Source organism: Mytilus edulis, chromosome 10 (assembly GCF_963676685.1).
Source record: "Mytilus edulis chromosome 10, xbMytEdul2.2, whole genome shotgun sequence".
NCBI lineage: Eukaryota > Metazoa > Mollusca > Bivalvia > Mytilida > Mytilidae > Mytilus > Mytilus edulis.
The window spans coordinates 21,789,856-21,803,972 of NC_092353.1; the positions used below are offsets into that span (position 1 = coordinate 21,789,856).

General features: G+C 31.1%; 1 protein-coding gene across 1 annotated transcript; it reads left to right on the plus strand.

Annotated features, from left to right (window-relative positions):
- On the plus strand, positions 1 to 13,942 carry LOC139490669 (uncharacterized). The gene is made up of 10 exons (XM_071277584.1): positions 1 to 18; positions 2,866 to 2,947; positions 4,506 to 6,563; positions 7,091 to 7,234; positions 7,948 to 8,049; positions 8,988 to 9,152; positions 9,813 to 9,928; positions 11,537 to 11,747; positions 12,354 to 12,626; positions 13,470 to 13,942. Exons 2-10 carry the CDS (start codon positions 2,884 to 2,886, stop codon positions 13,877 to 13,879), a joined length of 3,543 nt encoding a protein of 1,180 aa, XP_071133685.1. The 5' UTR covers positions 1 to 18; positions 2,866 to 2,883; the 3' UTR covers positions 13,880 to 13,942.
- Positions 13,943 to 14,117: the final 175 nt, after the last annotated feature.

Consider the following 14,117-nt stretch of genomic DNA (forward strand, 5'->3'; position numbering starts at 1 on the left):
CATGGCATAATCACAACAGTCAGTCTACCACAAGATCTACCCATACAAAATCCTACAGACAAATTCAATCAGTGTTATAAAGACAGCTATAATTACTTTTTTTTAAAACCATCAGAGACTCCAGAAATTACTAAAACACTTTCTGAAGTACTGCAGAAACCTTCAAGGGTGCACTCACTCACGATGTGCTCCTTGCATATGATACCCGGCCACATCTGAAATAAATCTTTTTTTTATCTTAAAAAAAAAAACAAAAAACTTAATTGTACAAACTAAAAATAAAGAAAATTTGCTAAGAAAAAATAATATGAAAATTCGTAATTTTATGACCAAACAAAAGGTATCGAAAACAACATTGATCAATAATTTTTTGTGAATCTATGTTTTGATAAAAAAAAATCCATATCAACTTATTTAAAACTGGTCTACCAGGCCGGAAAGTAAACATCAGCATGTTGATGGTTTTCTGTAACAAAAGTAGAACAAAGTTCCCAGTGGAACTTCTGTTATGTGTAACAAATATACGTCGACACAAGCACGGAAATAATTGATGTTCGTCCAGAATTGTAGTAATATTATATGCTTCTATTCATTTCCGGTTCATGTAATGCCAAAACAATGAATTTTGAAATACACTTTTTAAGCATTTTTAAGAATCTTTGAGTATGCATTGACTCCATACTTATCAGTTATTATCCAAGCAAAATACTGAAAACATAAATGCATTACAAATTGATAAAACATGGCCTAGTAAATACACTGTATTATACACTACAATCACTCATTCTCATTCTCAATCACGAATCCGGGTCTGTTCGCTCCAAATCACGTTCGCACCCTTCCACATTCGCCCCCATTCACTTTCGCACCCCACATGTTCGCACCCGAATTGTGCGAAAAGTTCGTTCGCACCCCACACGTTCGCACCCAATTTTACCGATTTTTTGGAGGTGTATTGGTATAAATATATTTGCCATTGTTTCTAAATAATTCGAGATACTGACAAGTTTTTTTGTGTCATGACAAGTTTATATAAAAAAAAAGTCCTTGTTTTTAAGTCGGATTATGTTATTCTGATAACAACTATTTCATTTATGTGTTGAATAATTCTTAATCGTGTTTTGGTTAGTGTATTGAAATAATTTGTTTTTCACTGTTTCTAGTCAATTAAGTGTGAATCTGACAACATGTTGAACAACTGGTATGCATGGTAAGTGTATTGCTATAATTAATATTTATTTTATTAGTATTTACATCAAAGCAATTTAAAACAACAATCATGATTTATAAACAACAGTAAACAATAACACCAAATTAGGCTGTTTATAAATACCAATTAGCAATAATCATATATAATCAACATTTAATAATCAATCATCAGATTGATAAAAAAAAAATCTATTCAATAAATTCTCAAATTTTATTCAAATAGAATACAATCATTTGTTATATTCATATGAATAATTTCTAACCATGCTAACAATTTAACTTAAATTTTATTAAAAATTGGGCGCGAACATGTAGGGTGCGAACGGACGCGGGGGGCGAAAATGTGAGGTGCGAACGTGTAGGGTGCGAAACTATATTGGGCGCGAACGGACCTGATACCCTCAATCACCATGAACCAGGTTCATCATAACAAACGAACAAATATGGCTGTATTTACATGCCAAAAACTACTCTGAGTACAGAAAGTAATTCAGGTGTTTGTTTATTTTTACACCTTCTGCAGAAAGGAAAAAAAATGCCCATCAAAAACCAAGAAAGATTTTATCTTTCTTAAACACAAAATGCATTTAACTTTTATATATCTAGTGTATGCTAGGCCTTAAAACTTTCCAAACAGCACAGGTAAGTCTGTACACAGAGCAGTTTTTGAGGTGAAAATACGGCCATATTTGTCCATTTGTTATGATGAACCTTAATCTGTTAATATTACATTTGTACCTGAGACTACTGTTATAGTAGTCTCAGTTATTACTGGAATTAGACTATTTATATTGATGTCTGTCTTAGATGATTAGACATTACAAATAGAGAATGTTGGTATGGTCTATGTTTGTTCCTGGTATGGACCATGATCCATTTATACATTATAATTAATCATAAGAACAACAACACCAACAAAAACAAAACAAACAACCATAAGATTACAAATATTTGGGTACCACAATTTCCCGAGGTTACATGAACAAATAAATATCCCAAGGGCAAATTTATTTGTGCCAAAAACATGATTTTACATGGTGCTATACTGCTTTAACTTGTAGAATTAAAAGGTCTGAGACAATTCATTTGTAATTACTCCATATATTAATACCAGAAATCAATTGGTATGCAAAATTTTAAAGTTGTTTACCTTTTGAATAATTACATCCGCCATATTGTTTTCAACAAGTAAGATATGCTAATACATGTAGTTTTCCTGAAGTTAAATTGCACTTTTATTGAGTAATCATGACTAATATCTTAAAATTATATACTTGAATATTATTTTAAGTAGTATATAACACTTTGTTTTTCGAGACAAATCAATTTGTCCTTTGGATATAAATTAGTTCTTGTAATCCTTGGGAAATTGTGGTACCGCAAATAATCCCAGTCTTAGATTTGTACGCCTTTTCGACTCTGTTGGATAATTGTTTAATTATCAAACTGTTTAACATAACACATCTCCTTATTTTTATAAGCTATATATATACATGTACATGTTCAAGCTAAGGATATTTACATAATAACCATATTTCCCTTATTTTACTTGATGGACATCATGAAATTAATCAGAGATTTAATATTCAATGTGATAATACATGTAATAGAAGGTAGACTTTAAAATACTTAAATTACAATAAAATTTTATTTTAGATTACAGACACAGCTACTATGGGTCCACTGACTGGTAAAATAGATGAGAAGACAGAGAAACTAGAAGGAGTTGATATGCATGGTATGTAACACACCTTATCTTAAAGTTTGTGGATCACTGAAATTCTAATGAAGTTATTGCAAAATTCAAAATTGCTATTTTTTCTATTACTTAAGGAATGACTAACGTTTTTTTCTGTCTATGAAGAAATAATATCAAAAATGTGGTGCACATTAGATAATCTGCGTAGTGAGTTATTTAAAGTGTGCAACACATTTTTTATGTTATTTTGAATAGACAGAAAAATATTAGTAATTCCTTATAATTAATACTAAATTCCATTTGAAGCCGTAATGATTCATGAAAAAACATTGATGACAAAATTATGTCTGTGAGCTGATAGACAAAACACTACTAGCCAATCAGAAGACGTGTTACATCCAAAATTAAATTATATTAAATTGCAATATATATTCTGTGTGCATCTTGTCAAGTCTCACTCAAGATTTCAAAATGGCAAAAATCATGTGTATCTGTCAATCCTGAAAAGTTAAAAATAATGTCATGAGCTATGAAAACTTATTTACAATAATTCAATTCACTTAAAATGTTAAATATATTATAGACATGATAGAGTGCAATTTTTTTTTCTAATTGTACACTGAATTGTAGTTTTTGGTTAAGATATAAGAATAAGAATACTTTATTAATCCAATTATGGACCCTTGCTGGTTTTAAATTTCATACAATGATTACAATGATTTGTGTTATAACAATGAAATAATAAATGAAATACATGACAATAGAACACTGTTATTGCATGCACATGGAAGAGAAAGTAATATGGGAGACAATAAATTTCTGTAAGGATTATTCCCCTTTAAACAGATATGGTATTTTGGGCTGCATAAAAATGAAATACAGCCCCAAAATATATAAACAATGATATTAATCTGAGTCCTTAATATGATTGAATGGTTAATTTGAAAAGAAAAGTTATATTGGGTTGATGTCTAAAATTCAAAACAATGAAGCAGTGTATCCATAAGATACATCTTTAACTTGAAAATTATAAAGTGCATTAACAGAATGAACTGAAACATGTTATACTGTATAGCGGGTTATTTTCGCGGTGTGTAAATTTTCGTTTATTTTCGCAGATAGAACAATAAATTCAGCCAATTTAAAAGTGCACATGCAATGGTATTGATAAAAGTTTTTAATCCGCCAAATATTTCGTATTCCTAATTTAATGAAAATAACGAAAAATTTACACCCGTGAAAATAACCCGCTATACAGTACTTCACATGTACTCACACAGTTTTTCTACCAAAAAAAAACAGTATTTTGTTGGAAAAGAAAATCCAATGGAACGAAAGCACCATGTCATTAAAAAAAAGCAGTAAAGCTATGCTTGAATGGTTACATAGGAGGACATGATCTGTTTATTATAATCTGTATAGGTACATGTAGATGTGATCAATCACAATTCAGGCACTGAGACTAAAGTTATTATGATATGAATTCTTATTATTCACAGTCAACACTCTAATCTTCCTTTGAAATACCACTATCAGTAGTACAAAATGTATAAAAATCAGTGACTGGTTTTCAATTTAATGATATTACTTTTTTTAGGTACACTACCACCTATATTACCACTGATTCAACAAAGTGGATTACAAGCTCTGTCACAGGTTCTGGCATCCATACCAACTGATAATCCATTGTACACATCCCAGCTATCAGAACAAGTACAGTCTGTCACTTATAGTCAACAGCCTCTATCTCCCCAGATACCTGACAGTCAACAGTTACAGGCACAACTTTTAGCTACATTACACCAACAAAACCACAGCCAGAATCTCAATTGGAATGAAAGTATTGAATATTTACTACCTCAAGACAAGGACTGTTCAGATAAGATGCAAGCAGTTCAGGCAGTTTCTAAGTCTATACACAAAAAATTAGGACAAGATGGTTCTTTAGAAGATGAGAATGAATCTAGTACTAATGATATTCAGGAGATAGATGACAGTATTGGTAATACAGAAATTAGATGTTTGCCCATGACCTCTGTCAAGTCTAAATCCAGATCTGGAAAAAATAAACCGAGAACATCTAAGAAAAGTCAAAAGATCAAACAATTATTATCACATCAAGTTAAAATAAGACAGGATAAACACTCACTGGTAGCAATAGCACCAAAAGAAGTAGATCATATACCTGGCAATAGCACATCACCAGAAAGACAAAATTCTAGTACAAACTCATCATCAACTTTGCCTAAAAATAAATTAGGTGTTCAAAACAGTACTTCAGTATGTCAAACTTTAGCATCATCAAACAAACCTTCTCAACTATTTGCATCTAATTTAATGAGAAAAGTTCTTCTTCAAGACATGATGTCTAATACCCATACAGAAATGAGCAGTCCAATGACAGGGGTGTCTGTAACTAACCTGATTCAACAAGTAATACCATCATCATCTGTATCTAGCTTACAGTCAGACCCAGTGACCAATCCTGCGCTGTCCAGAACTACACTGTCAACAACTGGTCTCAATACTGTAGGTCTTGCAGGGAACAGTCCTGCATTACCATCAGTTCAATCTCTCAATCAGTTCATGCCAATAGCTGGTTTTCAGTCTGCTCAATCTTTGCAGGGCCCACATGCTACCAATTTACAACCGACAGTTGCACATATGTCTGGTACCAATACATCAGTTCCAAGCATGAACAACTTTTCACTTCCATTTGGTAATGTGTTGCCTGGTTTGCCTTCAGTTCAAAATGGACTAACTTTGTCAAGTGCAACAGGGATACAGACCACACCAAATATCACTCAGCTGTCACCAAGTTCTTTGTCTGTTATCACTTCACTGATTGGTCAGCTTGTCAATTCTGAATCAACTCAACATGGGAAAGATACAGAATTATCTAACACTAACAAACAGTCGCATACCTTACATTCTTTACCTTTAATAGAAAATGAAATGACACTATCCACTGAAGGAGATAACTCTGAAAAAGCCCATCACACTGACAATAGTAACAGCAGAACAAATCAGCAGATACTTGTGGCTGGTTCACAGCAAAATGATATGTCTGCCTTTGAACCAACTACAATATTACAACAGGAAAAGCAACCCGGACAGCCAGGATCTATATTAATTAAATCTACAAGTGGAGAAAATGTGACAGTTAATTATCAACACATTCAATCAGTTTTGAGTTCTTTAATATCTAGCTTACAAGGGCAATTGGATGCTACTAGAAAACTGTATTCACCAATTATGAGTACATCTGTGCAAAATGGTTCTAGTCATGCTCAAATTGGATCTGGTCTCAACCAACCAATACTGGATATAACTGGTTCTAATCAATTACCTGATATCCCATACTCCTTTGTACCACTTCCTATTAATCCAATTCAACCAGATCATCAAAATAATAATACAGTTGATCAAAACATCTTATCTTGCAATTCAGCTGTAGAAATTGCTCAAAACTTAACATGTGAAACTAGAACTTGTCATCAGACGACTCCAAATCAAACTATCAGGAATAGCATAGATGTTGATGGTCACTTGATAAATGAGTCAGACATGACTGGAGGAAACCAGATAGAAGGAGACCAGATAGGACATGTTGGAGATAGATTGGTGGATGAATCATTTTTGTCTGAACAGTCTGGTATGTTTAAAGCATCTCCATATTTTATTAATTTATGAAAGTACAGAAAAAAAAAAAATATTTTAGTTTTGTTTCAAAGTTTATATTTATACCTTAAAATACAAGATTTAATGATATCCTGGCATGACTGGCAATATTTATGAAATTATCATATTTTGCAATAACTCTATTAATTTAAAAAGATTTATTTGGAAAAAAAATATTTAAAGAAGTCGTTTTAAATAGAAAAAAAAATATGTTGTGATTAAAAACATGAGTATTATTGAAATTAATGAAATTATAACCTATCCATGGAAATATTGAAAACTTATTATTAAACAATTTTAAACATATTCATCCACATTGTGCCATTACCATGATTACTTCTAAGTTTCTGTTTACAAAATATATTGCACCTTGGCTTTTGTTATTTGTCAAGATTGATATTCACTTGGTTTTTTCCATGCATCTTGAACACTGTTGATAATATCACTTTAAATACTCTTATTAAAATCAAAGTATACATATGAATGTCTTTGACTTTTCAGAAGCCCTTTATGAGGAGCAACATTTCTTGTACAACAAAAGCATTGACTTTCTGAATTCAAGAGGTCATAGTTCATCTGTAACTATAAATAACATTGAGGAAGGTTTGGTGAACCATGATACAATGCACCTTACAGATGATTCAGGTAATTTTGTAATTTAATTCTTATTTATTTTGTTTCTATATAAAACTTTAAATAAGAAGATGTGATATGATTGCCAATGAGACAAATCTCAATAGAGACCAAATATATTTGAACTATATGTCACATTGCAGCCTTCCAAAATGAGCAAAACACATCCGTGTAGTGAGCTGAAAAAGGTCCAGAGAGACTAATATAAAACAATTCAAACAGGAAAACTAAGGGCCTGATTTATGCACAAAACAGACGAAAATAATATGATGTACAGTAACAAAAGACGACCACTTCAATACAGGCTTCTGACTTAGGACAGGTACATCAAGAATGTGACAAGGTTAATCATGTTTGCTGGCTCAATACCCCTTGCTCTTATGTGGGACAGGATGTTACAGTAAAACATAAGTAGCTATAAAATCAGTTAAAATAGTTTATACATTTAATTATATTTCTACCTGAAGGTTCATGTTTTTTTTTTATAAAAAGATATTTCCCTTTCTTGAGTTGCATAGATTTCATATATATAATCAAAAATATGTAGAAAAGAAATTAAGAAACTGCAGGAATGCCCTTGTTTTGGACATGTTCTGATTGGAGTAGATGTAATTTCCATGGACACTGAGTCAAAATGATTTAATTCAAGAGTATAGAAGCTGAATTTCCAAACTGGTCCATTTTAAGCAAGAAGAGTGCTCAAATTGGTGCTTTTTTTATTGCAGGTTGCCAAGATATAACAGAATCAAACACATTAAAGGCACAAATGTTGCTAACACAAGACCAAGAGGAAGATTTCACTGATGTCCCAAATATGTTTAAACAGTGTAAGTGTTTTAAAGATTTTTAGCAATATTTAGTTGCAGCATCAATATGAAAATTCCTGATTCTGTCTTGGCTGTGTATATATCAATCCTTCCTTAATTAGTTTCTGTATTTAATTATTTAAGAGACATATTGTTAAAAATGTACCATCAATTTTGTTCAAGTCAACCAAAAAGCGTCAAAAAATGGAATTTGAGTACTTCTAAGTGCTATCAGGTTTAAAAGACCACTCTATAGAACAAACTACATAAGGTTTGATTGGTCCAAATCTAAGGTTTAGAATTGGATAACCAATAGCCTGACATTAGAACATAGCAAAAAATAAAGAAACACATTTATGTAACACTATCATGCAGTGCTCTCCCCAGATATTTCATATGGCATCCTGGTAAAAAAAGAAATTTGAACTACCATATTTTTTTCTAAAAATTAAATCATCACATCCATAACACAATCTATAAGAAAATCAATTTAGATAGCATCACATTACCATGATGCTAAAAGGTCCATGTTGATTAGTAGTATGTAGGGAAGAAGGACCTTTTTTATGTCAGGATTATTGGGTCTTTATTGTTGTGAGAATTAAGGATTTACACTTATTAGAACTTGGGAATTAATGGTTAATTTATTTGAATCTGGGAAAGTTTTTTTTTTTTTTAAATTCAGGATTCAGCATTTATATTTTAGTGAATTCTGGATGACACACCTCCCCTCCTACTCAGGTATCTCCCCCTCTCTCATGCTCAGGTTTTACCAAGTTTACAAAGGACAAAAATAAGGAAGATTTTGATTAACATTATATAAGTTAATAACTATTTATTTCCTTTTTGTGCTTTTCTAAAAATAAAATGTTTGATATTCAATAAATACATGTGTAATTCTGTTTAATTATTTTTTGTTTGTTTAATTATTGATATGTGTTTCAAAATTGTCACTTCAGATTGCCTATCCTGTAAAGCAGCCATGTTGAATGAAGATTGTCAATTTCATAAGATTGGCTACAATCATATAAAAGATACTCCAATTTTGTCTAAAGCCAGAACATCAATACCTAGTTGTCTGACCCTGCAGCCTACATCAACATTTGGATATAATGTTTATTTGGGTGTGTAAATTAATAGATATTAGATACTCTGATAGTATAACATTAAGATTATAGAAATAAGAAAGTTTTAAACAACTAAAATGTAATTGAAAAAAAATATCTTATTGTTGAGTATAATCTATGTTTTGATTGTATTGTATCTTGGAAATGAAATTGAGAATGGAAATAGGGGATGTGATAAAAAAGGGACAACAACCTGACCAAAGAGCAGAAAACAGCTGAAGGCCACCTAGGGTTGTATATAAATGAGAAGATAAGTTATGATTGCCAATTAATGAGACAACTATGGACCAGAGATCAAATAATGTAGCTATAACTATTTTAAAGTAACACTTTATATACTTTGATCAGGAAACCCCATTCATCTCTAAAAAGTCTTTTCACAAATTATTTTTTTAAGGTTTTGTTCACAACTGTAGAAAAAAGTAGTTCAAATATAGAAATATGGTGTACAGTTTCCAGATAGATAAAAGTATTAGTTTTTTTTTTTTTTTTTTTTTTAAAGATTTTTACATTTCAAAATAAGTTAAAAACGAATAATGTTGGTGTTCATTAGGAATTTTTTGAAGTGAGAAATGTTGAATATGGAACATTTAAATATTGTCTTGTTTGCCTTATGAGTCATAGTGTACATAGTGTAATGTTTGTTTTTCATTTTAGGAGTGTGGACTAAAGAAAATATCCCAGCTCACACAAAGTTTGGTCCATTGGCTGGTAAAATTGAAAGTGAATGTGAAAGAAATTCAGAAACTGTTCAATGTTTTCCTGCTTGGAAGGTTTGTTTTTGTTGACAGCTTTGTCAAATAGTATAAAAAAATCATTCATGTTTGTTTTCAGATAAAAAAAAAAAACTATAGATAACACATACATTCAAATACATGTATTTGTAATACTCAAACTCCAAATTACCAAATTATTGTTTTATAAAGGGTGTGCATTACAGTTGAGATCTTTCATTATTTGGTTCCTTATAATTTTGAAACTAAGTATATGTTGATATACTCTCTTCTATACTATTAAACGAGAAGACCTCATTTTTTGTGTCGCTTCTCTTCTTTCCACAATAAATTAATCAACACACCTCTGTGTCCTATAGGTACAGTACATAGTCGCATTTGTCATCCATTCATATGATAATTCAGATTGAGTTATTTGGGAGAAAAACGAGAAAAAAGGCATCCGGATATTGTCCGGTCATCTGACGAAATTTTAAGTCAGATTAGACTTCCGGTTTGCGTTCTTCTGTATACTTTGAACATACATATACAAAGAATAAAGTGTATTTTCAGAATTCTATCTGCTATCATTTTCAAGTTTACTATCCAGGGCGGTCACAGAGTTTATTAAATAGAGAGGGTCTGTATACTATATCAATGACCACCATGGATCGATTAGTAAAACTTAGAATTGAAAGTAAATACACTATATTTATATAGTAATGAATGTTCATAATATACAGTTAAGCGCTAAAAATATTCATGTGAACTTTTGATACCTTTTCTGAAATTCTCCAGTCATTAAATCTTTACAAAATTCATCGATTACAAAAAAAAAGAAGATGTGGTATGATTGCCATGTTGAGACAACTCTCCACAAGAGACCAATATGACACAGAAATTAACAACTATAGGTCACCGTACAACCTTCAACAACGAGCAAAGCCCATACTGCATACTGAGCTTTAAAAGGCCCCGAACTGACAATGTAAAACAATTCAAACTAGAAACTAGCGGCCTTATTAATGTACAAAAAATGAATGAAAAACAAATATGTAACAAATATGTAACACATAAACAAACGACAACCACTGAATTACGATTTTTTGGGTGTGTTCTAGTTTAATATATAAATAGAGATATAGCCTTACTTTTTGAGATATTTTAGTGTTATTTTCATATGTGTGTGGTAAAAAGTTTTTTTCAATTGTGCTTCAACTTATGGAAGTCTAGGCTTAGCAAATGGTTGTATATTTTATTTTCTAATATAACTTGATTTGTTGCTGTATTATCTGAAATAGTGAATTGGTCTGACAGCGTTACAAGAATAAGTAAAACAATGAATTAGGTCATTAGTTAAAGGAGGAAGATATTTTTGACTGCCAATGAAAATGAGGAAAAAATTGTCACTTTCACCACATGGGGATGCAAATTCTGCTAGTCTTGCTATGTGATGAAGTGTTACTATATGTTTGAAATAAATTGAAATGTTATAAAATATTTACATGAATGCATAATGAATCCATTTGCAATTGTTGATCTCATAAATGTTAGAGATTATTTCAAGAACAGCAGCAGAAGGGAACAGTCATGTTTTTTATCTAACCTAAGTATGAATTTGAAATCCCAAATTTTAGATGTATACATTTTATATAACGTTTTCCCTAGATATTTTTGGAGACCCGATCTGAGATGATTGATGGAAGTGATGAGAATGAGTGTAATTGGATGATGTTTTTGAAACCCGCACGATGTGAGAAAACCCAGAATCTCATAGCACATCAGTTAGGCAGACATATTTATTTTTTCACTACCAAGGAAGTGTTCTGTGGTCAGGAGCTACTGTATTGGTTCTCAAAAGAATATGCCACTTTGTCAGGTATTGTTAGCTGGTATTTCCTGCTTTCAAAGATTTTATATTATACTGTGGTTTCATTAATATTCCTTGGATGCCAATTTTCATGGATTTAGTGTGTAAAAAGAAACCACAAATTTAAATGTTAAATAAATTACAAATCTTATAAGGGAATGTATGCAGACATTGAATTAAATTTCCACAATATGGATGTTTTCCTCAATCCATGAAAGTTTTTACCCATGAAAATAAATGAATCCACAGTATATCAATAAATATTGTAATTTATTGGTGAGAAAAAAAGTGAGATACAAGACAAGAATTGAGAAGAGAAGACAAGACAAATACTTTATGAAAGTCTCATTTTAATTATGTACATACATATAAAAAATAGACATATATACATGCATTTGAAATTGTTATATGATTGCAAACTTTCTGTGTTGTATAATGGATAGAATACATTTTCTTTGTTGTTGCCCTAGCATCAAATAAAGGTTAATATGACGCGACTCTATAAGATTTTCACCATTTTGAATTTATATCTGCTTTTTTAATTTATTTTTGATTAATTATATTTATACAGAATTTGCATATAAATGTTAAAAGCATCCTTTTTTTTAATTATAGGATATCCCTGTCTACCAGGTGAAGCTAGTCTGTCAGAGTGCCCAATTTGTGGTAAAGTGTTCATTGACAAGTCCACAAGAAAGCTTCACATGAAGGAACATCCTCATTACCAGAAGTTTAAATGTCACATATGTGATCATTTATATTCTTCGTTGTCTTCATTAAAAAGACATACAATGTTACACATGGGAGTAAAGCCTCATATTTGTCATGTCTGTCACAAAACCTTCAATGATAGCAGTAACCTTAAAGTACATCTCAAAGTTCATACAGGTATGTATTACACAACAAATTTGACCTGATTGGGAATAGCTTAAATTGCTTGATGTCATTTTAGCATACTCTGAGGAAAAAATGTATTATATTGAGATTAGTTACACCTACCAATTTTTAGATACATTGTCATTCATACCTAAAAGTGAGATTTTTTTTTACCTCAAAGGTTTGTTAAAATTTATACCAATATGAAAAAAGAAATTTAGGGCATATATCAATGAGGCATCAAAATACATCTAGAGATCAGTATAACTGTACCTTCTTCATATAAAAATAGCCTAAATAAATTGAGAATGGAAATTGGGAATGTGTCAAAGAGAATACAACAAATCAGAAAACAGACCAAGACCATCAATGGTCTTCAACACAGCAAGACAATCCCTTAATCAGATGCAGGTTATAGCTGGCATGTAAACAAAAATGTGTACTAGTTCAGTGTCAATAAAAGTTGTGTATTTATTTAATAGACTATCAAAGACCTGCAATCAACACAAATTTTTAAAGGTGCATATACATTCATTATTTGTTTAAAGATTGGTTGCAATTAGCCCATTATAGCATTTTCTAAGTTTTTATGCCCTGATTGAACAGAGCCAATATGTTTTCTTTCCATGTAATAGTCTGTCACAGTAATGGTCATGTCAACTTGAAACTTTTAAAATACATGTATACACATTCATTATGACGTGAACTTCAAAATTTTTATACCAAATTACAGTTATAACCCTGATGACATCAGAGTCCTTCAATCAACACACAATTCTTCAAATTACAAAATAATATAAGGATTATATATATGACAAAATAGTAAAAGTATGACATGATTATTTTATTTTTCAGGTATGAAGGTATTTACCTGTAACATATGTCAGAAAACATTCCGACAAAAGGCTCATCTAAAAACACATCTACTGATACATACTGGACAAAAGAATCTCAAATGTTATTTCTGTGATAAAACATTCGCACGTGAAGGGGACAGGAAACAACACGAATATCAGCACACGAAAGAAAAAACGTTTAAATGTGAGGAGTGTGGTAAAGTTTTCTATAAACTACAGAATTATAAACGCCATTTGTTAATTCACACAGGAGTAAGAGACTTTGAATGTCAGTTTTGTATGAAAACTTTCGGACGTAAATTTCATCTACAGAGACATATGGAGAAGTGTCAAGCTAGGAATGAGATATTTGAAGAAAAGGATTTAATACTCAATAATGTTGATCTGAAGGGCATTTTGAATTCTTAATTGTGCAATATTTGTATACATTTTTTTCATTTGATATGATTGTCATTAAAAACATCTTTTGAAGAGAAGTTTATACAAAAATAAGAGTAGCCGACTGTTTCCAATTTGTCTCCACTTGCCAATAATGGCAAGAGTCACTTGATCTTATAGAATGTGATCAAGTTTGTTATTTTCAGACAGTAAATGGTAAACCTTAATCTTTCTGAGCATGGTCACATTCCACATGCCCCCACATTGA